This window comes from Cupressus sempervirens, chromosome 1 (assembly GCF_028749045.1).
Source record: "Cupressus sempervirens isolate cs-2001-9-10 chromosome 1, ASM2874904v1, whole genome shotgun sequence".
In the NCBI taxonomy this organism is placed as follows: Eukaryota; Viridiplantae; Streptophyta; class Pinopsida; order Cupressales; family Cupressaceae; genus Cupressus; species Cupressus sempervirens.
Window position 1 is genome coordinate 804,992,704 of NC_143118.1, and position 25,127 is coordinate 805,017,830.

Consider the following 25,127-nt stretch of genomic DNA (forward strand, 5'->3'; position numbering starts at 1 on the left):
ACCACAAAAAGGGCAACAGGGGTCAAGAACTCCCAGATGTTGCACCAGGAGCCCAAAGGCAAGCCCTAGAAAAGAATACACTAGGAAAAGTGCATAATTTTGGGTTTACTAATGGTGTGCCACATAGTGGAGAACCTATGACTCCAAGTATGATGTGAAGATTGCAAATGCCAACATTGGTTGAGAACATCAACCATGGGCAGGTGAGGAACTAGCCATCGATAACCTAGCCTAGGTTTATAGCTAGTTACCAAAGTGTTTGGATACCACTTCCAATCTTTCCATCAAGGGTGAGAATACTAAATGCCCACTTTGTGTAATAAATGTGAAGGCACCATAGAAACTAGAAGATCAAAAAGTCTGTTGATCTAGATGAGTGAACCAGAGTTGCACTTGCATGTCTTCCCATGACCACAAGCTCATCGTAACTCTGGAGGAAAGATCTTTAGGGGTCCTTATGCTACATTTAAAAAAATGTAGAGCACTAGCCTCATGCACCTTAGCCAAGGGAACACCTTGTATAGTAAATAAAGGTGAACACCAGAGATTATGTTGGTTCAAGGAAAGCCCATGTCTAAATCCATTGCCAACCCAATGAAGCTAGGGCTTAACTGCTTCCTAGGCTTTCCAAATACTCTTGACAACAAAAGTACCCTAAATTTGAATAGTTTCAGGGGTAATCAGAACAGTTTGAAACCTAATCCCCTTCTAGGCTAGCTGGTGAACTAGAAATCCTGATGAAATACAATGCCTTAATAGAATCTTCTAGGCTTCATTGCTAGAAAGAACTTGAATCACCCGTTTGGCACATAAAGAAGTACCTTGCTTCTAGGAGGACAGTAAGCCAAGGCCACCAAACTCCTTAAGAAGACAACAGAAATCTCAGGCAACTCTGTGAAAACCCTGGTGAGAAGTGTCTAACACCCAAAAGAAGTCATGTAAAAGGTGTTCAAGTTTGAGGTACGAGACCTTTAACAAAACCTAACAGGAAGAATAATAAACATGGGTGGTGGTTAGCACTTTGGAACAAATCTAGAAATTTCCTACAAGTGAGAGAGGTTTGGTGATCCAATACTCTAGCTTCTTCTCTATTCTAGAAAGAATCACATTCCAAAGCTCAACAACTAAGGCTTGGAATGCAAAGGGGATACCCAGAAAATGAAAAGCTTTCCCATATTGAATCCATTTCCATTGATATTACTCAAGCCAAGCAAGACAAGAAAGGTAAGATTGTCTATAACAAAGGGTTTTGTGCCACTGAATGGCAAACCCTGAAGCAAGATAGAATGTGTCAAGACATTGCAAAGCAGAGGCAACATTTTCTTCATCCTCAATGAGAGAGAGGAAAGAGTCATCTATATAATGACCATTCACAAGCTGGTCAGGGGAATCTGGAAGGGAAATACTGTAGACCCTTCTTTAGGAGATGACATTTGCGAGCAAATACCCAAAACCTTCTGTTGCCAAGACATATAATGAGGGTGGCAATAGGCAGACTTGGAAAATTGAATGACAAAGCCCAAATGATTGAGATTGATGACCATTAATGAAGACGCAAGTAGAGGCATCTCCAAAGAGCATTTGGACTGACTGCAAAAAAGTAGGGCCAAACCCAAGAGCCTGAAGCATGGCCAGAATGAAAGGCCATTCAATCCTATCATAAGCTTTAGCAAAATCAATTTTGACAAAGATGGCATGTTGCTTGGAATGATGAGCCCATTCCATCCCTTCCCACATAGAAATTATATTATCCAAGATATAATTTGACTTGATAAAACCTGTTTGTTTAGGGTGAATGATTTGAGGAAGAAGATGGTGAGTTTTGAGTGAGAGAGCCTTGGCAATAATCTTATAGGAAACATTCAAAAATGTGATGGGTCTCTAATTGTAGATGTCTTTAGGGTCACCCAGCTTAGGTATGAACTTAATATTCCCTTTGTTAATAAGATTACCTAGAGAATAGGAATTGTATACCTTGATATAAACCTTATGCAAGTCTGGACCAACCTCATCCCAAAATGCTTTATAAAATTTACAAGGGAAGTCATCACAACCAGGGGCCTTCTCATCCACCATGGAGAAGACAGCTTCCTTGAGGTCCTCCAGAGTGAGCTTCTACTCACAGAACACATATTATTTTGGAGCGAGATTTTTAGGCATGATAGCCAAAGAAGCCTGCAAGGCTTGGTCCCTAGCTGTCGAGGAACCCTAAGTGAAATTTTTTTCATAGTGGCAAAAAAAGGCTTGAAAAATATCAAGAAGCTCACAAAGGGTATGCTGACCCTCCCAAATGCACTTGATCCCCACCATAGAGTGGTGTGCCCTCAACACATTTAAAAATTCCTTGGAAGCTTGATCACCAACATCCAACCAGTGAAGGCAGGCTTTGAGTTGAGCTCCCCAAGTAGCATAATTGTCTGCAACTTATTTTTGATGGTGAAGGTTGGCAAGTTGAACCTTGAGATCCATATCAAACAAATTCATGGAAAGAGCTTCAGTGGCCATATGAAGATCTTTTATAGTGGCCTCATAGGATCTCTTGTGGTACGTAGCTAATTGCCTCCCATAAATGTGAAGAAACCTCACAGTATGGGTGATGGCGTCATTCCACCACTAGATCCACCTAGAAGATGAGTGGGGCCTAGGTTCAAGGTTCCAAGTTTGTAAAATATGGGTAGTGATGGGTAGATGGGACAACACAGAAGTATTAAGGTAAAACTGAGTTTTACAATTACAAGGAGGGGCAAAATGCTAGGTAATGGAGAAGTGGATGGGAAAATGGTCCGAAAGAGTCACGTCAGGGAGTAGAGTGACAGGTAGTAGGGTTATGTGAAAAAAGAAAAAAATGACTGAACATAAATCATAGCATGGTCCAACCTTTTAAGGACCTTGTCAGCTCCCTCTTGAAAGTTGGACCATGTGTACCAGACACCATCAGTCCGGTGGCAATGAACATTGGGATCAAAAAGACCCAACTTGTTTTGCATGTAGAACTAGGCTTCTCACTCACCAACAGACCATCGAAAAGCTAGCAGGCCCACTTTATCAACAACCAGCTCAACCATATTAAAATTCCCGTAGAATAACTAGGTGGCAGGTGGCAAAGAATTAACTAGCCACCTCCACAAGTGTGAGTGCTCAATCGCATTGTTAGAAGCATAGATATTGACAATGCCAAAAGAATGATTTTGAAAAGACTACAAAATCCAAATTACTCTCTACATGGGGTCAGAACCATGAGAAATAACAAAAGGGGAAAGCCGAGGAGAGAGGAGAGTGACTACACCACCTCGACCAGCTTCATGCTGAGAAGGAACCTAGAGACTTTAATTTCTTGCAAACACAGAACATCAATATTGCCAAGCCTACACTTAATATCACGAACAAAATACTTTTTAGGGAGGTCTGTTAGATGGAAATTTTGATTAAGTACGTCAAAATTAAATGAATCTGCCACAAAGGGAAAGATATCAGGCTACAATAAATTTAGGCGATTAAAGAACCCATCATCCATAAAATCGATTCTTGATCCCGACTTTAAATGATCATGAAAATATAACTTTGCTACTGTTCACATAGTCGAAGGATACCCGAAAAGAACTTCCTCATCGGGGCAAACTCTGTCAAAGGACATTGATTTTTTTCAGTTCATGTTATTTGAATCTCGATTGTGGGAACGTTCTTTTTATCAATGAATCATATTTCATCAGAATCATCAATATGTTGAGTTTTCATAACTCAAATTTAAGACCACCTGTTTATTGTTGAATGGTGGAATTTACAAACTCAAACTCTGTGGATTTTTTATAAATAGTTTGAAGTTAAAAAAAAGTGCGTTTTTTTTAATGGGTTGATGAAAGAGAATGTGTGTTTCTTTTATGGTCGAAGAAATGAAATGTGTCTTTTGTTGGGGGTGTTGAATCTAATAGACCAAACAGGAAAGGAAATAAGAACGAACGCCTCTAGCTTCATGAGACCACTATCCTGTTCACGGTACATGAGCAGGTAAGGTTGGAGATTAGTTTAATCTTTGAGCGAGTAATCATGGAGATTAATTCAATTGATCTATGGAAGTGGCTTAGCCACAAGATTGAAGATAGACGCATCAATTATTTATCTCCAACATATGGACATGATTTTAGATGGTTTTAAAGTCGACAATAACAACTGCAAACAATCTAGCTTAAATTGTACGGCATACTTTTTCAGTGTCATATATCATAAATGGTTCTCAGTAATTCTAACAAACTAAAATTAGTTAGAGTTCATCTGCTACCTTTACAAAAAGATTCAATAAGTGACTCTATTCTACTATAATATTCAAACCGATGAGAAAGAGCTTCTTCGTGTGAAAACACATTAGGCAAGGAATTTACGAGGTGGGTAAAAATATAGAGCAATTCAATGTCATGATGTGGAAAACTTTTGCTCTCGTCTATTTGTTTTGTACAGTACTTTTGGCGAAGAGGACATGGTTGTCTCATGTGTGTGTATCGGGTAAGAGCTGGGGATGGGAAGGTGATGCACTGTTCGCCAGTCATTTTCTAAAGATGGTGAATTTGCGTGCTTCGTTGTACAATCCTCTTGTTTGGATGCGCTATCGCACATCTAGAATCGTCTCCAGGCATTTTGTTGTCCAGTTGAGAGGGACCATCTTTTTATCTCGCAGAATTGATTATTACCATCCCAAATTACATAAAACTGGAAATTGACGGTGAAACAGTGGACCCTGGAGCTAGAGTTATAACGTTGGAGGTGGAGTTGTAATTTAATGTTCACCATAAACTCCGCAAGCTTTAATCTTCAACATGATCCCTTGATTGGATTTTGATAAGGAAACGTGAATAAATCAATAAGAGGGGCATTAGTTAGAGCTCAGAAATAGTAGTTTGAGTTAATGTCAAAGAATTAGGGTTCGCAAAATATCTGTGACAACAACTAGTCAATGTATATGCACAACCATTGGTTCTCTCACCTAACTCTATCATATGATCCACATTTCTCCATGATCTCGTACGTTATTAGACAACACATCTGCTGATAATGGATTGTTTGATAGAGTATAATGCGTATGCAAATAACTTTGAAGAGAATATGCTTACTGTGTAGACACCTAAAAACTTTTAGAAAATAAAGTATTTTTATTTTCTGAAAAAAATTTGATGACATCATCATTCATTTATTAATTAATCATTTAATTTATTTATTTATTTTTATGTCATTAAATCCTTTTATCTTAATTAAAAATATTTAATTAAAGAATCCCTCCCAAAAATGTTTAAATCTTATTTAAACATTATTTCTTTATTTATTAATTATTTAATTAATAAATTGACCAAAAAATCCAAAATAAATAAAAAATTTATTTTTTGTCCAAAACTTGACCAATTTCCTTAAGACCACTAACCTCTTCCAAAATTTTCTAATCCTTCTTTAATTTTGATTAAAGGCTAATCCCATCATTTCCTACCCCTAATCCCAACTCAAAATATTTAATTAAGATTAAATATTAATCCTCGTGTTTATTAAAAAAGTTTTAATAAATATCTCCTCAACCCAAACCCTTGAAATAAATAAAACTTTATTTATTTCCTACAAATGTAATTTATCCTCATCCTAAGAAGTTCTAGACTCTTCTAGAAAGTCTTCATCCTCATCCTAGGAAGTTCTAGACTATTCTAGAAAGTCTTTATCCTCATTCAAAGTCTAGACTCTTCTAGAAAATGTCTTTAACCCTAATCCTAATCCCCTCCTAACCTTGTCACATTCTCTAAACATGGGTTAAGACTTACTAACCCAAGCCAAAGTTAACAAATATCTCCTCCTTCACCCACCCTCATTAAATGCCATCCACTTGCCTATCCCTAAGCTAATCCTAAACCATCCTAATCCATCCTCTAATCATTTGCACAAGCCTAAGCAAGCTTAAGACCTTCCTAATCAAATCTAAGTCGAAATTCCTCTCATCACCCTCAAAATATCCCAACCATAAAACTTTATGAAGCCCACTAGGCCATAAATGACTCTTCCAAAGCCTTTTTATTGCTCTTACAAGCCATTATGAGGGTCTTTATGAAGATTTTATCCCTTGAGCCTCCTTTGTTGACTCATCCTTCCCCTTTCCTCCATCCTCTCATGCTATGACATGTGTCACTCCCTGATTGGTTGTAAGGAAGCACAATCCATGTGCTCTCCTCTCATGCAATCTGAGCCCTCCATGAGCTTTTTCTCATCCTTGCATCTTAGCCCTCAATCCCTCAAGTCTCTTGCCTATAAATTGGATCTTTCCCCTTTGCAAAATAACACAATCCATGAAGTAAAATCATAATGCCATTTTAAGAAGCCATTTTACATCAAAATCATACACTCACACCCAAATTCCAACTCCATTTGAAGCCCTTTTTGAAGCATAAAGCTTGAGCATACATCCTATCTATTTAGACAAAGCTACTCAACAAGAGAGCTTCTCATTGAGAGAGCCCATTAATGACTCATATTCTCAATTGAGAGTTCATCTTAGTCTATCTTGAAGTTTATGAATTTTGTTTAGTTTGTAGAAGCTTTATTTAAATTTGGTTTCTATTAGCATACTAACATTTCTCGTATATAGTGTGAACTTTCATTTTATAGAGCGTAATGAAGTTATGGCAACCTAAACTAGTTATGGCAACTTTAAATATCATATCTAAATTAGAATTTCTGCAGAGGAAGGCTAAAAGCTGTGAATGTATGGTAGAACCCAAACGCTTTGAATTTCCTTGCTTATCATTGCTGGATCATTCAAAGGAGCTGTGAAACTTTGCCATGTTTGATAGGTATACGATTGTACAAATTTCACTAGTGATATTCATCACTGGATATAAATTCCCTTAGGTTGGAGGATTAAATAACTAATTATACTTAATATAGTATTCATTATTGTAGTGTTTAATATTTTAATATAATAAAACTAATAATTATAATTTTTCTTAAAGAGGTGGTTCTTGACAGTGAATAGACAGATTAAATGAAATATGTTCCTTATTAGTGATCTCTATGTGTAAGGAAGTTTTCAATAAGAAAGTACATTTTAATGAATATGTTATTTGAAGACTGGGTATAAAAGATTAGTTATAAATAAGAATCTTGCCAATTAAGTCAGATGTAAACTATTAGAAGTGATTTGAAATTGTCACATATGATTTTGAAATGAACACATTTAAATGTCCAATTATTAAATCCTATTCTTTAATATCAATTAAAAGATTGAAATTCTAATCAACTATTGTAATTCACTTTATCTATAAATTATCTTGTGTAATAAATATTTTATCCCTTTATTATTATTATTATTCAATCATAAAATGATTTACAAATTATTCCATAATCTAAGACAAACACAAAACAATGACAAGCAAGTGTATCTTGAAATGCTTGATATGCCTCACCTAAGAATGAATTAGAAACCAGAGAAAATTAGGCAAATATTATTAAAATATAGCATATTTTCCAATCAAAAGAGCCCAAAAAGAAGCATTTCAACCTAACATTCCATGACATCTAATTATATATATGAAGGCCAGGCTCAACTAATGTCAACCAATGAGGAATATGGCGATGAACGGCTTGCACGCAGTAATGGTGCCTTTCCCAGCGCAAGGCACTATTAATCCTCTTTTTCATTTGGCCCACTTGCTGTCTTCACGAGGAGTTTTCATCACTTTCGCAAACACTGAATGGAGTCACAAGTGCATGTCCAAAGCAGCTGCTAAAGATAGTGATGATGAATTCTCCACTTCCACATTTAGGTTTCTCACCATTCCAGATGGGTTGCCGCCAGATCATGGCCGTCTCTCCAATCCTGCCGAGTATACAACTGCAATGCGAAATCTCGGCCCGGCCTTGGAGCATCATCTGCTGTGCAGCTTATCTGACGGAAAAACTCCTCCCATCACCTGCATTATATCAGAAAATTTCATGTCTTGCACTTATCAAGTGGCGAAGAATCTGGGGGTGCCCCGGGTGATCTTCTGGACAATGTGCGCCGCCTCTTCTATTGCTCAGTGCAACGCCAATGTCCTCCTCTCCCTCGGACATATTCCTGTCAAAGGTACGAAATCTATTGTAATAATTGTTTTCATTTCTCAAAAATGCTTGTACTGGAAGAACTAAACGTTTATTATTGCAGTGGAGGAATCAAGGAGGGTGAACAAAGTGATAAATTGTTTGCCAGGAAACCTTCCGCCTTTGTTGCCGACCGATCTTCTTTCCTACTATCGCGCTACCGATACATCTGACGCTTTGTTTCAGCAGTGTCTCCATGAGTCCCAATTTCAAAAGAAGGCAGACTATGTGCTCGTCAATACGTTTGATGAGCTGGAGCCTCCCCAGACAGTAAGCGTGCTGTCCTGTAATGGCTGCCCTGCTTTGGCAATTGGGCCCGTGTTTCTTCCCAATCTGCTGCAAGGAAAAGATTTGAACAAGCAAGCGAGTCTTTTGGAGCAAGATGAGAGCTGTGTGAAGTGGCTTGACGCCCAACAGCCGAATTCTGTGATCTATGTTTCCTTCGGCAGCATCGCCGTCAAATCGAATGAGCAGCTGGAGGAATTGGCATTGGGATTGGAAAATAGTCAGCACCCATTTCTGTGGGTGTTGCGCAATGATATTGCAGGAGGTATGGCTGCCACTCTGCCGGAGGGTTTTGAAGAGAGAATAAGAGATCAGGGACTGATTGTCAAATGGGCGCCTCAATTAAATGTTTTGTCCCACCCTTCCGTAGGAGGGTTTCTGACCCACTGCGGGTGGAACTCTTGTCTGGAGAGCATGAGCATGGGAGTTCCAATGCTTGGATGGCCGTATTTCGCTGATCAGTTTCTGGACTGCCGGTTCTGCAAGGATGTGTGGAAGATTGGCATGGCCTTCGACGGCGTGGAATTTGATGAAAATATGGTTGTGAAAAGGGAGGAGATCGAGAAAGGGGTGAGAGGACTGATGGAGGGTCCAAAAGCAGAGGAGCTGAGGAAGAGGGGAAGGGAGGTGAAGGAGGCTGCATTCAAAGCAGTTGGGGAGGGAGGTTCTTCCTTTCTCAACTTGCACAGGTTTATTCAGGACATGTTGGAACTCTCAAAATCGGCTTCCGATGAAAGCAATTCGTCCGTCATCAATCACTAGGCATTTCCATATCCGAAGTACTTCTTCCCTAGTCTGTATAAAGCAAGGAAAAATATATAGAGCGCCTCGCTTTCGCGCTAGGTATCTCGTTGTTTATCAATCTTATAAATAAATACTCTCTATTGGCTGTTTATGAACCCTGTAATCAATTTCAGATTTTACTTAGGCTTCCCACTCTGCTTTTGACTGGCTAACTGCACGACCTCCACTCCGAAGTGACTTTGATATTAAGGCAAAGATTGAAATGAAATGATTATGGTTCAATTGTTGAAATTCGATAAATTTTCTAATTTCAAATGATCTGGATAGTATTTTTTTAAAATATGGACGAGGACTGTTTAGTGCACCTAGTGAACTAAAATGACACATTTCCTACATTTTGCATATGGTTGCATATTATTTGCCCTCCTCAAATACCACATTTCTATACTATTAACCCAAAACTTATAATTAAAATAAAATAGAATTCAACATTGGATGAAAATATCAGCCAGATCCAACTATACAAAGTTGTATCCTTTCAATATTTTCAAAGCCCTTTTCATAAACAATTGCTCTAGAGTAGTTGGGTGGCTCTACGCAAGCGGAAAAACCCCAGTTAACAAAGGGAAATGAACATTTTATCATCCTACTGTTTCTTCCTTTTGCTGTCAATATTCAGGACTAGCCCTATTTATCAATTTTAATTTTTTCTAGGATTTAACTTTCAATGCAAATTATCCACGCTTGAATGCGGTTCCCTCTTCGTCAATCAATGCAAACTGTAGGGTAATAAATCAAACAATAGTGGATCTGCATGCTTGCATGTATCAGTCATCTTATGAATGAAGAAAGTTCTGCACTTGGTATCCCACTAAAGATCCTCACCGTATTCAAGGAATGACAGTAGTTTTCTTTGTGAAATCTTAACTGTAATTTCACTATGTACGCTGGTTAATTTTGTGTAACTTATGTGCCAAAAGGGCAAGCAGATGTTCAACTGGGTAAGGCCGTAAATCGAAAGTAGCAAGTAGTGAGACTGGGTAAAGGTGGTAATCTCCGATTTTGTTCCAAAAATAAAGGCCAAATAGATAAAATAATTAGCCTGTTTTGAAAAAACACATGTTTCATTTTATTTTCTAATATTCATTTCTGCCAAATTGGGTTTAGAATGAGAAATTTTCCAATTCTACTGTTTAGATGGAAGATTGAATTCTAGTATTTGGGACAACTAGAGATACCAAATTCAAATTAATTCAAATTTCAATTGCCATCTAAATTACAGATTACAATTTTTTAAAAATTAGCAATGTCAATTCTTGTTCAATTCTGACAACCTAATGAGCTCTTAAAGATGTGTAGTGAATTGGTTTTTAAGGAAGCCCTTCAAGACATCAAAACATTGATTCATATATTTCACAACTATCTTATAAAGGTATGAACATGGACATAAAGCATGATGAAGGTGAATTTTTTATTGTCAAGTATCACCTTTGCATATGTTTTTTTAGATGTGTATACAAAATGTAGATGTATGATATGGTACATGATGTTGTCAAAATGCCTTAAAGGAAAAAAGAATGAAAATTTCAAATAAATGCAATTGGAATATATAAAGCTGGACATTCTACCTATGTCGTGTTGAGAAACATGTGTCACAACCTTGCAATCCTTTCTTGGAAAATTTCAGTATTTGTTTGTAGAAGTTTTCCACTTGTTTATGCATTGGAAAATGGTTAGTGAGATGTTAAAATGAGTCTTGTCCATAGTAGAATATAGGTAGGTCATTTTTAGAGCCTTGATGACTCATTTTGTGACTTTTATGAGGGTCTAGACTAAGAGACAAAATTGTGGACGAGATTACTATTTTAACCTGGTTGTTTTTCCATATTGGAAATGTAAATGTCAAAAATGGGTAACATGTGGCATGGTAGTTTTTCCCATGGTTTTGTAAAACCATAAGTGGTTTCCAGGTTGTAAAATCACTATAAAAGGAGGGCTTGGGGAGATGTTTGTATAATTGAGTTTAGTTTGCAAGACTGGTGCTAGAAGGAGTCTCTCCAAGTTTGAGTTGTGGTGATGCGCTCCTGAAAGAACTTGCATTGCAAGTGTATTATAATCATCTTGGTTTGATAATACATTGTGCGAGTTTTGGAGGGTGGGATTTTTCTCCTGGAAGGGTTTTCCCACAGTAATCATTGTGTTGTGTATTCTTTGTTATTTTGATTATGTTATTATGCATTTCTTGAGATCTTTGCAATAGTTACTTTGATTTGCATAATCATCCTCTCAAAGATTAGCGTAGGAAGCGATTCTGCACACCTTTGCTTTCTTACAAGTGGTATCAGAGCCTGGCTAGTTTTGGTTCTATTTGTTGGGTATAGGGTTTTTTGAGCTAATCAAGGTTTGAGTGGGAGCTTGTGCAAAGCATTTCATTTCTGTGTTGCAGGATTGAAAAGATGGCAAGCATGTCAGGGAGAATTGATGTTGAAATTTTTTTTGGCACAAACTTTGAGATGTGGAAGCTGAAGATGGAAGATATGTTAACTGATTGAGATCTATGGGATGCGATTGATGAGAACAAGCTGAGGCCCATAGATCTGACATTAGCCACACAATATGATGTGACTGATAGAAAAGCTAAAGGTCTCATTAGATTGCGTCTTGCAGACTCAATTCTGATTAATGTCCATGAAGAACCTACCATGAAGAAGCTTTGGAAAAAGCTTAGTGAGATCTATCAAGTGAAATCACTTATGAATAAGATTTTCTTGAGGAACAAGTTGTATTCCTTGAGAATGGAAGAAGGTGGACAAATTTTTGAGCATCTGGAAAGGTTTAATATGTTGGTGACTCAGTTGACCTCAGTAGGGGTGCAAATGGATGAAGAAGAAAGGTGTCAAATCTTGTTATGTTTGTTGCCAGACTCATGGGATAGTCTTGTGATGGCTATAGGGAGCACTTCAATTGTCTTGAAGATGGAGGATGTTGTTGGTTCTCTACTTTCTGAGGAGATGAGAAGGAAGGTCTCTTTGAATGCCAAAGAGGCTTTGAGTGTTCGCGGAAGACCAAAGGAAAGAGGCAAGAACAAAAAGCAGCATGGCCATTCTAAGTCCAAAAATAAGGGGAGATCGAAATCCTCTACTAAGTCTAAGGCAATCTGTTGGAATTGCGGCAAACTTGGACACTTTCGAAAGGACTGCAAAGAGTAGAAGAAAAAGAAGAAGAAGAAGAAGCAAGATTCTGATTCTGAGTCCAAGAAGGAAGATGGAGATGCTTTCATTGCAGCCTTGGCCACTCATGCAGGTGAAAATGCATGGTTAATAGATTCAGGTGCGTCTTTCCACTTGACTCCTAATAGGAACTAGTTTAGTAAGTATGAAAATTTTGATGGTGGTAAGGTGTATTTGGGTGATAATTCAATACTTGATATTGTTGGTCGTGGAAGTATTCATGTGAAATTTTTTGATGGTAGAATTAGAAGATTTGATGGTGTCTTAAATATCCTTGGACTAGCAAGAAATTTGTTATCTGTTAGTAAGCTAATAGATGCGGGTGTGCATGTACAATTTTCTGAAGCAGGTATAAAAATGGTGAGAGGCGCTATAGTAATAGCAAGAGGAAGTATATTTCGTACATTGTACCAACTTGATGCACGCATAGTCGAGTGCAATAGTACTTCTGATAAGATTGCAAAAAAGACTACTCAGTTGGAGAAGGAGAGAGTTTCTCTTTCAACAGATGGTCATGGTTTCTGGGTACCCAAGGGTGCTCTGTCTACTGAATCAAAGTTGCTTGTAGAGAAGACTATGTTATGGCACCAGAGACTTGGCCACATAGGTGAGAAGGTCCTACGGACCTTGAAAAATAAGAACCTTTTCGATGGGTTGAATGACTGCAATCTTGAGTTTGATTTTTATGAGCATTATATCTATGGTAAAAAAAACCACATTCAGTTTTACTCAAGTTCTCATAAGTCTTCATGTATTTTGGATCTAATTCATTCAGATGTATTTGGTCCAGTTGATGTTCCTTCTATTGGTAGATCAATTTATTATGTTTCTTTCATTGATGATTTTAGTAGAAGAACATGGGTTTATTTCCTTAGGAGTAAAGCTAAAGTTTTTAGTCATTTCAAAGAATTTAAAGCAATAGTTGAATTGTAGACTGGAAAGAAAATAAAATTATTGAGAACTGATAATGGTGGTGAATTTTGCTCCAATATTTTTGACACATTTTGTAAAGATTGTGGTGTTAAAAGAGAGAAGACAACTCTGTATTCTCCACAGCAGAATGGAGTTCTAGAAAGAATGAATAGGGCCTTGATGGGGAAGGCTAGGAGTATGCTAAGTGGTGCTGGACTAGAACAAAAATTTGGGGCTAAAGCTGTAGCCACTACCTGCTACCTGATAAATAGGTCTCCTACATCAACTTTTGTTGATAAGACGTCGATGGAAGCATGGCCGGGCCACAAGCCTTCACTTAGACATTTGAGAGTGTTTGGTTGTGAGGCATATGCTCATGTGCCAAAGGAGAAGCGAACAAAATTGGGCAACAAAGCTATCAAATGTATCTTCATCGGATATAGTTATGGTGTGAAAGGATACAAGCTTTGGGATCCTGTTGCACAAAAAGTATTTTATTCCAGAAGTGTTATTTTTAGAGAAACTAAGCCTTCTTCTATTACAGTGCAGCCAAAACAAATTAAAGAAAAGAAAGATGTGATTCAACTTCCTGCTATACTTGAGAAAGTTGAATCAAGGCCCTTAGAAAGATGAGATGTAGAAGAGAGCTCTACGAGTTCTAAATCATCAGAGGAAGAGGGAGAACCTAATCATGAACCTGAACCTCGTGAACCTAAACCAGATCTTGTTCAAAGATCTACTAGACAAAGGAAACCACCTGAAAGGTATGGGTATTCTCCTAATGATTGGAGGTGCATATTTGCATTGAACGCTAACATTAATGAACCGAGATCTATAGAAGAGGCTCTTGGTATGAATGATTCAGAATCTTGAAAAATAGCCATGGATGAAGAAATGGCAGCTCTTAAGAGGAATCAAACATGGGACCTTGTACCATTGCTAGAAGGACGGAAGCCTGTTGGTTGTAAATGGGTGTTCAAAAGGAAGATGGGTTCAAATGGAAGTATTGAAAAGTATAAAGCATATTTGATTGCAAAAGGTTACTCTCAAGTTGAGGGAGTAGATTATGGTGAGATTTTTTCTCCAGTAGCCAAAATGACATCCATTAGATTTTTTCTTTCTATTGCAGCAGCTTATGATCTAGAGATTGAGAAAATGGATGTGAAAACTGCTTTCCTTCATGGAGATTTGGAGGAAGAAATTTACATGTCACAGCCAGAGCACTATGTGGTGAAAGGTAAAAGTCATTTGGTCTATAAATTGAAGAAATCCTTGTATGGTTTAAAATAGAGTCCTAGGATGTGGTACCAGAAGTTTGATACATATGTGTTGAGTTTAGGATTTGTGCAATCTAAATCTGATCGTTGTATATATTTCAAAACTGATGGTGATGGTTTCCTGGTTATTTCCTTGTATGTCGATGACATGTTGTTTATTGGCAAAGGAAAAGGTTTGATTGTAGAGTTAAAATCTCAACTCTCAATAAAGTTTGAAATGAAAGATCTTGGTGCAACTAGGCACATTCTGGGAATGGAGATTATACGAGATAGATAGAACAAAAAGCTTTGGCTAGGCCAAAGTAAGTATTTTGGTACTATTTTGAAAAGATTCAATATGCAGGATGCAAGACCATTGAGTGTTCCTGTTGCTATGGGAACAAAGCTTTCTAGCTCATAGTGTCCTACATCCCCATTGGAGATGGAAGAGATGAGTCGAGTACCATATCAGAGTGCTATTGGAAGTTTGATGTATGCTATGGTTTGTACAAGACTAGACATTGCCCAAGCAGTGGGAGTACTTTCCCGTTATATGTCTAATTCAGGAAGAGCACATTGGGATGCAGTAAAAAGAGTTTTCAGATACTTGCGGGGTACCTTGGAGTACTCAATATGTTTTCATGGAACAGAAAGTGAGCATTCCTTTGATATTTGAGGCTACGTGGATTCAGACTAGGCTGGTGATGTTGATAGAAGAAGATCCACCAGTGCATATGTGTTTACATTATTTGGTGGTGCAATCAGTTGGATGAGTAAGCAACAGGCTATGGTCACTTTGTCTACTACTGAGGCAGAGTATATGATAGCTACTCATGCCTGCAAAGAAGCCATTTGGCTAAAGAGATTGTGTTCAGATATAGAGTTCAAAAAGGGTGCAGTGACAATTTATAGTGATAGCCAGAGTGTAATCTGCCTAGTGAAGAACCCGAATTTTCATGTGAGGACCAAGCACATTGATGTACAATATCATTTTGTGAGAGATATGATCGAGGATGGCAAGGTGAATTTGGAAAAGGTAGAGACTTTGGTGAATGTTGCTGATGCATTAACTAAACCCATGAGCACAGAGAAATTTAGATGGTGTTTAGAGTCTATGGGCCTCTCGGCCCCTAGCAATTAAGTCCATGATATTTTGGATCCCTTGACTCTTGCAAGGTGTTTGACAAGTGGGAGAATGTTGAGAAACATGTGTCTCAACCTTGCAATCCTTTTTTGGAAAATTTCAGAATTTGTTTGTGGAAGTTTTCCACTTGTTTATGCATTGGAAAATGGTTAGTGAGTTGTTAAAATGAGTCTTTTCCATAGTAGAATATAGGTAGGTCATTTTTAGAGCCTTGATGACTCATTTTGTGACTTTTATGGGGGTCTAGACTAAGAGACAAAATTGTGGACGAGATTACTATTTTAACCTTGTTGTTTTTCCATATTGGAAATGTAAATGTCAAAAATGGGTAACATGTGGCATGGTAGTTTTGCCCATGGTTTTGTAAAACCACAAGTGGTTTCCAGGTTGTAAAATCACTATAAAAGGAGGGCTTGGGGAGGTTTTTGTGTAATTGAGTTTAGTTTCCAAGACTGGTGCTAGAAGGAGTCTCTCCAAGTTTGAGTTGTGGTGATGCGCTCCTGAAAGAACTTGCATTGCAAGTGTATTATAATCATCTTGGTTTGATAATACATTGTGCGAGTTTTGGAGGGTGGGGATTTTCTCTCGGAAGGGTTTCCCCACAATAATCACTGTGTTGTGTATTCTTTGTTATTTTGATTATTTTATTATGCATTTCTTGAGATCTTTGCAATAGTTACTTTGATTTGCATAATCGTCCTCTCAAAGATTAGCGTAGGAAGTGATTCTGAACACCTTTGCTTCCTTACATGTCCTCCCTACTCATGTCTAAATGAGAGCTTTGAAATAGGGTGTGGAAATTCATCCAAGAAAAGTGGTACCTAGTTATTTCTCTAACAAAATGTTGTTGGAAATCTTGTGGTAGAAAATACAACAAAATGTGGAATGGTAGACAAAGAACCCAAACTGTTTGGTAGAATATTATAATCAGATGTCCTTTCTAGAAATGAAATGATTGTAAAATGAGTACAAGATGAATTTCACAAAGAATCTTTGTCTACATCAAATCCTTGACCCACATTTTGTCTAAATGTACCATCTAAATAGCTACTAAAGTAATCTACCCAATTCTAAAACTCTATGGTGTTTGCATCATGCATATGATTTGCTAATAAAATTGGTTCAACATAGCATCAATGCAAATGGAGTATTCCAATCACCCTTCAATTAAAATTATATATATTTTCTTTAATATTTTAAAAGTCAAATTTAGATAAATTAACTCAAGCATCATCACTAAGCACAAATTAATTGTTCAGGCTTAAACATAGAGTACCCCTATATGTAGGCCTTGTCAATGTGTCCATATACTAATTTATTTGTATATGACATAGAATGTGATTTTAATGTTAGTTTTCTAGAAGTAAATGGAGTTTTAAAATCAGATCTCAAATAGTTTATCTGGAAGTAGAAGATGATAGTATAGGTCTAAATTAGGTACAACTAAACAAGGTGAATTAGGTAATAAGTTTATCATAGAAAATTTAAAAATAGAATATAATTTTAATGTTAGTTTTCTTGAAGAAAAGGGAATTTTGAAATATGAAATAGACTAATAAGATTTGAAATAGTTTATGTGGAAGTAGAAGATGATATTATATGTCTAAATTAGGTACAACTAAACAAGGTGAATTAGGGAAGAAGTTGATCAAAGATAATTTGAAAATAGAATATAATTTTAATGTTAGTTTTCTTGAAGAAAAGGGAATTTTGAAATATGAAATAGACTAATAAGATTTGAAATAGTTTATGTGGAAGTAGAAGATGATAGTATATGTCTAAATTAGGTACAACTAAACAAGGTGAATTAGGGAAGAAGTTGATCAAAGATAATTTGAAAATAGAATATAATTTTAATGTTAGTTTTCTAGAAGCAGAGCCAATTTTCTTAAAATAGACTATGATTTTAATTTTAGTTTTCTAGAAGCAAAGGGAGCTTTGGAATATGAAATGGACTAATAAGATCTCAAATAGTTCATGTGGGAGTACAAGATGATACTATATGTCTAAATTAGATACAACTAAACAAAGTGAGTTAGGGAAGAAGTTGATCAAAGATAATTTGAAAATAGAATATGACTTTAATGTTAGTTTTTTAGAAGCAAATGGAGTTTTGGAATATGAAATAGACTTGATAAGATCTTAAAAGATCTCAAATAGCTCATTTGGTAGTAGAAGATAATTGTATATGTTTAAATTATATACAACTTAACAAGGTGAAGAAGTTGATTGAAGATATTTTGAAAGTATGAATATATAAATTTAGCAATGCAAAAGTATAAATTCTAACATTTAGGTCATTTATCTATTTATCTAAAAATTAGGTTAAGATCAAATGATAAATAACTTTCATTAAAAGCTATCCAAGATGAAATTGAGTCTATAGATAAAAATCAAGATTAGTCCTTCGATCCATTTCCTCTTAGAAATAAAATAGTTGACTAGAAATCTTGGAAAAAAATATAAAAGTATATTAAAAACAATTAATAACAATTTAATTCATATATTATAAAATTAACGTTAATTATTGAAAATTAATTTTAACTATTTTAAATAATTCACTTATAAATTGAATTCAATTATATAAATAATTGATCTTATTTTTATTAATTTTCATCTTTATATCTGAGTTCAGAGAATAAATCTCATGCCTAATATGTTTTAAGTTGAAAGATAAGATGTAGAATAAAAGATGAAATTTAAATCATATTTTTTTGAGAGGTCTATAAATTCTTTGGGTAAGAACTGATATTAATCTCTTTCAGCTAAAACTTGTTTGGGCACCATAACTTTGACTGTATGAATTGGCATTCTCAGAATTGAGCACCATAACAACTCTTTCTGGCCATAGAGAAGTTAGAACTAACAATGCTTATTGATAGTACCAAAGAAAGCAATTATTTTAGCCGCTCAGAGTCATATCAGAGACGATAAACAGACAAAACGTTACTATAAATTTCATTGTCAATCATTATTTGCCACCAAATACCAAATCATTATTTGTCACCGGGTATACTTTTTTCATTGTCAATCATTGTTTTGCCCCCAAATACCAATGAATGTGTGGTCACCGGGTATACTTTAGAAAACCGAAAATTTAAAGGGCTAGTTCTCACATAAAACAGAGGAAGAATCGACCGTTTTCATTAATAGTTAATTCAGCTTTTATACCGAGAGAAGTATATTTATATAATTGGAGATATAAGTCGGTGCTGAAGTCTATATACATGCAGATCAATGGCGGGGCTCAAGAAATTCCAATGGGAGAGTTGAAAAACATGAAGATGAAAGACATAAATCCCTGCGCAAGGCACCTTTAATCCTCTTCTCAATTTGGCTCACCTCCTCTCTTTGCGAGGGGTTTTCATCACTTTTGTGAGCACGGAGGTGAGTCACAGGTTTATTCATAACATGCTGCAACTTTCCATTTTGGCTCCTGCAAAAATTATCGTACACTAGAACCATTTATTTGTTTATATGGCAATTTCGTTAACTATGTAATTTATTGATTGGATTGTATAACTAGCAAGTAATTTGGGTAGACATTGAGCATTACATATTATGTTGCACGCTATGGGAGTTTTTCATAAATTTGATATAATTTATTTAAAACTCTCTTTTTCTGAAGTTCAGTTCAATTATTTTAATGAGAATTTTGTTTGTGTAGATAGAAAGCAAATTTGTGTATCAATAATTTATTTATAGTACTATGTCATTTTTTTAAAATATTTTTTTGAAATATATAACATTTAAATATATTGGTCATTCTTAAACATCTCACATTAAGGAAGAATTAAGTTTGAAAAAATAAGTCATTTTTTACTATCTAGTCTAAAAAATCAAGCATTAGTGTGTGATGGTTAAGCCATCTGAAATATATATATGAGGTGGCTAATATTTTATATGGTTTGTGTGAGTCAAATGTCCAAAAATTCTATCTTTTGTGTAGAAACAAATTTAAAAGCATCCCAACTTTGAACTTTAAAAATGATAGTCATTAGTTGAATTCTTGATAATTTTATAATCTTATGGTCTCTAGCTCATTTCCATCTTTGTCCAACATTTCAAATTTTCAAAATTGGACTCCTAAGTCAAAAGTTATTCAAGGTTAATCGTGCTCTCCAAAACACACAATTCCATCCCAATTCTTAACATCTCTAACCAAAAACAAGTTTAAGGAAAGCACTTTGAAAATGTGTCTTGGCCACAAATCATAACCTCTTAAAAGAAGAAAAAGGTTAAGAAGGAAAGTTCAAAAATGTATTTGCAGTCAAAATCTTAACCTCAATATCAAATGAAAGTGGTTAATGAACTTCAATAAAAGTTAGATATCTCATGTGATGGACGTTATCAAAAATGTTGATAAGGTTTCTCTAATGTTCATGCGTGAAAGAAACAAAGTGATAAAAATTGTAGTTTGGAGACCTTACAAAAATGTTCACATAAGAAGTCAATGGATTTGACCTCTCCTGAAAAGAATCTTAAGCAGATGCAACCAATCCATCAAAGCATAGAGGTGCTAACCAGTCTGTATATGAACTCTTTGACTAAATCTAAAAAATGATGGGAGATTTGTCTTGCAGGCCTCAAGAGGAAAATTATGCATGATATTTAAATAGGAAAATGTCAAATATAGTCTATAGTTATATATAACCAAACACTCCAAGCATTTGGTCACACAGTTCGAAATGCTTTGTTATTCATTTTAACATGGAATGGTATCCAATGCTAATATACTATTTGATAGAAGCTCCCAGAGTCACATGGACTTCTCTCAAACATACAATGTCACATAGTGCAGTCACCGATAAGAAAAACACAAAGTATAACGTGTAAGCTGCATATAAATTGTTTTATAGTATGCCCCAATGAGCAATGTGAAGAATACATTTTCAACAATTTCCTTTTACAAAGAAATGTGAGGATTCAATTCCTTCATCTTAACAAGGAAATGTGAAAGCATAGGAAGCTTGCAACGTGTTTCACAAAATAACTCAAATGTAGTGCCTAAGTCTTGAAACTAGCACCTACTTCTTGATCATAGTGCATGTGGATGCAAACAACTGTAGCTATCCTGATGCAAAAAGTGACCTGGTATAGATGTCATATTATATGCATGCCATCAACATACATGTAGAATTCAATCATACAATAGAAGTAGATAAATAAGAGTTTGACTGATGGAGAGGTAACAAAAGTTTTAATTCATTTTGTATGATTTTTATCGTTCCCAATTTAATTCAAAATTTCTTATCCCACCCAATTTAATTTAGAATCCTTATTATACTTATTTTCTAATTTTGAGAAAAAAATGGAGCAAAAAATGGTGATGGCCATTTTTCATCTGGCAGTTACTACAATTAAAATGCAAGCATGTTTAACCATTTAGAAGCTGTCGTGGAGAGTCTCTAAGGTAAAACAAACATCTTCCCCATTCCATCTTGATGCAGGAGAATCTTGGGATTTTTAGCAATCTTGCATGTTGGAGGTGTTTTGTCTAAGTTTTGTGGACTTGGTCACCAAATAGTGGTGCTCAATCGCTAAAAGGTGTACCTATGGTTGAGGAGCCCAATCATTGAAGGGGCCTAGCCATTGAAGGAGCTTGACATGTGTTTCTTGCTTGAAACTCTATGTGCTTGATAAATACAGATTGTTTGGCACTCTCTATGTGCTTGGCTCATATGGGTTGCTCGACATGCACTAGCAGCTCGAAAATGGTGGTGTTTAGGCTGATGCTTGGCTTGGTTTTCCTGACACTCAGTTTGAAGAGAGTGAGACATCCTTATCCTTATAGGATTGGCTAGTTGCAAGGTGAGCATGCTTTGGAGGTGAGGGAGAAATGCCTTGTTGATTTCTAGATTGGGCAGTATAAGGATCAAGTGTTGTGTGATATTGTGGACATGAACAGTTGTCATGTGTTTCTTGGTAGACCTTGGCAATATGATTGCAGGTCAAGAATGTGTTTACTATTGAGAAATGTGGCAAGAAGCATTCCTTAATTCCTTTGTTGAATGAAGAGCTCGATAGGAGGAACCTAGGTATTGGCAGCTAAGTTGATTAGTTGAAAGATTCTAGGAAGGTTGGAGATTAGTGTAGAAAGTTTTAGATTATGGTGACTGATCAGGAACGTACTGTACATACTTCATAATTAGTGGAGTTCGGGGCATCGCTTTGAAAAAAAATTTGGTACGATTCGCCATTCATAGATATTTTTTGGGTACTATTCACCATTCGTAGATTCTCCACTAAAGTTATGGCCGACATATGGCTGACATGTTGTAACCCTAAAACAACATAAAATACTTGTATAAAAGGGTTTAGGGTTAGGTATTTTTTCATTATGTTGTGATGCAAAATTGGTTCTTGCGGTGGTATTGAGCTATAAGGGATTACGGATTGTAATCAAGTTGTAATCACTGGATTGTAATAAGATCGGACTTGCTCTTTGGTGGACGTAGCCCAGGGATTGGGTGAACCACGTTAAATCTTGGTGCCTTGTGTTCATTTCTGTGTGATCTATTATTTTCTGTTATTGGTTATATTTGCATGTAGTTTTTATTTCTGTCTGTGGTTTATCCTAACAAGTGGTATCAAAGCGAGGTTGTCTTTTAGTTATCCTCTACAGGAAAGTCTCATGATTGAGTGGGAGGGATGGCAGATGAGGGTAAGCTGAGGGTTGACAGGTTTAATGGGCAGAACTTCTAGTTATGGAAGATGCAAATGGAAGACTATCTATATCAGAAGGATTTATGGGGGCCGTTGGAAGGCAAAGCAAAGAATTAGGAAACTATGTCAGAGGCTGAAGGGGATCTTTTGTATAGAAAGGCACTCAGAAGCATCCAGTTATGCTTGGCACCATCGGTAGCATTTAATATTACAAAAGCAAAGACGACAGAAGATTTGATGAAAACCCTAGCGACACTGTATGAAAAGCTCTCCGCTTCAAACAAGGTATTTCTCATGAAGCATTTATTTAATATGAAAATGGTAGAAGGTGGATCTATTGTAGATCATTTAAATGAGGTTAATACTATTACTAGTTAGTTATCTTCTGTGGGTATCAATTTTGATGAAGAAATTAGGGCTCTCTTGATTTTGTGTTCTTTGCTTGAAAGCTGGAATGGCTTGGTAATGGCTATGAGTAATTCTGTTCCTAGATCTAGTACCCTAAAATATGATGATGTGATTGGTGTTGTTTTGAGTGAGGAAACTTGTAGGAAAGCTTTAGGTGGATCTACATCAGGAAGTGCTTTGAATGCACAAAGTAGGGCTAGAACGACTGAGAGAGGAAGTAACTCTGGAAATTGTGGGAAATCAAGAGGAAAGTCAAAAGGAAAGAGGTCTCAATTGAGAGGACCAAATGACTATTGGTACTGTAGGAAACCAGGTCATAAAAAGAAAGATTGCTGGAATCAAAAGAAAAATGAAGGAGATAAATCAGATGGAGACAAGGAGGTAAATGTGGTAAGTAACAAATCCGAAGAGGATGCTTTGCTTCTGTCTTTAGAGAGTGTCGATGATTCATGGGTTTTAGATTCTGGTGCTTCATTTCATGCTACATCTCATAGAGGTTATTTCATTGATTATGTCCAAGGGGATTTTGGGCTTGTTTATTTGGGGGATAATGAACCCTGTCAGATTGTTGGAAAGGGAAAAATTAAGATTAAGTTGCAGAATGGGAATCATTGGCTACTACATGAGGTAAGACATGTTCCAAGGATGAGTAGGAATTTAATTTCAGTGGGGCAACTTGGTGATGAGGATTGTGTAGTTACTTTTAATGATAAAAATTGGAAGGTTTCAAAGGGTTCCCTTGTAGTAGCAAAGGGTGTGGAACTAGGCACCTTATATCCTTGTACAGGTCATATTGTTCCTTCTACTTTGATTGTGTCAGAGAAAAATGAATGTTCAGAAATAATTGCTACAGTTGAGCAGGGAGAACAAATAGCTGCTGTAGATTTTGATACAGCATTGTGGCACAACAGACTTGGGCACATGAGTGAGAAAGGTATGAAAGTACTTCATTCAAAGAAAGTTTTACTAGGTCTGAAATGTGTTAATATGGATTTCTGTGAAAGTTGTGTGTATGGAAAACAAAAGAGAGTGAGTTTTGTAAAGACTGAAAAGGAAAACAAAAAGGAAAAATTAGAGCTTGTGCATACAGATGTATGGGGACCAGCTCAGGTATCTTCCTTGGTGGCTCTCATTATTATGTTACATTTATTGATGACGCAACTAGAAAAGTGGTAAGAAACTAAAATGTCTCAGATCTGATCATGGTGGTGAGTATTGCAGTCATGAATTTGAAGATTATTTCTCCACTAATGGTATTCATAGACAAAAATTTATTCCAAGGACTCCACAAGAAAATGGAGTGGCTGAATGCATGAATGGGACTATAATGGAGTACGCAAGGAGCATGAGGTTGCATGCTAGGTTTCCCTTATACATGTGGGTGGAGGCTATCAATACTGCAGTATATTTGATTAATAGAGGTCCCTCTACTCCTTTGGCTTGTGGTATTCCAGAGGAAGCATGGACTGGTAAGAAGGTGAGTTATTCTTTTCTCAAGACCTTCAGTTGTGAAGCTTTTGCTCATATAGACTCTGAAAATAGAACCAAGCTAGAAGCTAAATCAAAGAAATGTGTCTTTATTGGATATGGAATTAATGAATTTGGTTATAGGCTTTGGGATTTTGAAAATCATAAAATTATAAGAAATCGGGATGTCATATTCAATGAAAAAGTGTTGTACAAAGATCTATTGCAGTAACATGAGAAGAAAGAAGATGATTATGTAGTGCTGGATGATACTCCAAAAGCTGATGTTCCATCCATTCCTTGTGATGTGGAACAACCGCAACAACAAATACCACACACACTAGTGAATGTTAGACAGTCAATGAGGCAAATTAGACCTCCACAAAGGTTTTCTCCCTCTTTGTATTCTAGTTTACTTACTAATGCTGGTGAACCTGAAAGTTATAATGAAGCTGTGCAAGTGGATACTAAGATTCAGTGGGAGTCTACAATGAAAGATGAAATGGACTCTTTGTTGAAAAATAAGACATGGGATTTGTGCAAGTTACCTACAGGTAAAAATGCTTTACAGAATAAGTGGGTTTATAGGTTGAAAGAAGAGGAAGGAGGTAAGAAAAGATTTAAGGCTAGGTTAGTTGTAAAAGGATTTGCACAGAAAAAGGGAATTGATTTTGATGAGATTTTTTCTCCTGTTGTTAAAATGACTTCTATTCGTACTGTTTTAAGTCTTGTGGCTAATGAAGATTTGCATTTAGAGCAATTGGATGTCAAAACATCTTTTCTTCATGGTGATTTGGATGAAGAAATATATATGGCTCAGCCACAGGGTTTTGAGGTCAAATGTAAGGAGAACTTAGTGTGCAAATTGAAGAAAAGTTTATATGGCTTGAAGCAAGCACCTCGGCAATGGTA

At 36.2% G+C, this 25,127-nt stretch overlaps 1 protein-coding gene across 1 annotated transcript; it reads left to right on the top strand.

Annotated features, from left to right (window-relative positions):
- Nucleotides 1-7,556: 7,556 nt before the first annotated feature.
- LOC149580313 (7-deoxyloganetin glucosyltransferase-like) lies at nucleotides 7,557-9,281 on the top strand. The gene is made up of 2 exons (XM_089813493.1): nucleotides 7,557-8,089; nucleotides 8,168-9,281. The coding sequence occupies exons 1-2, from the start codon at nucleotides 7,582-7,584 to the stop codon at nucleotides 9,148-9,150; spliced, it is 1,491 nt and encodes a 496-aa protein (XP_089669619.1). The 5' UTR covers nucleotides 7,557-7,581; the 3' UTR covers nucleotides 9,151-9,281.
- The last annotated feature ends 15,846 nt before the right edge of the window (nucleotides 9,282-25,127 follow it).

Excerpts from the sequence above, each read along its gene's own strand:
- LOC149580313 (XM_089813493.1), top strand. The coding sequence starts at position 7,582 with ATGAGGAATATGGCGATGAACGGCTTGCACGCAGTAATGGTGCCTTTC. Across the intron at positions 8,090-8,167 it reads CGGACATATTCCTGTCAAAG|TGGAGGAATCAAGGAGGGTG; the intron begins GTACGAAATCTA and ends TTATTATTGCAG.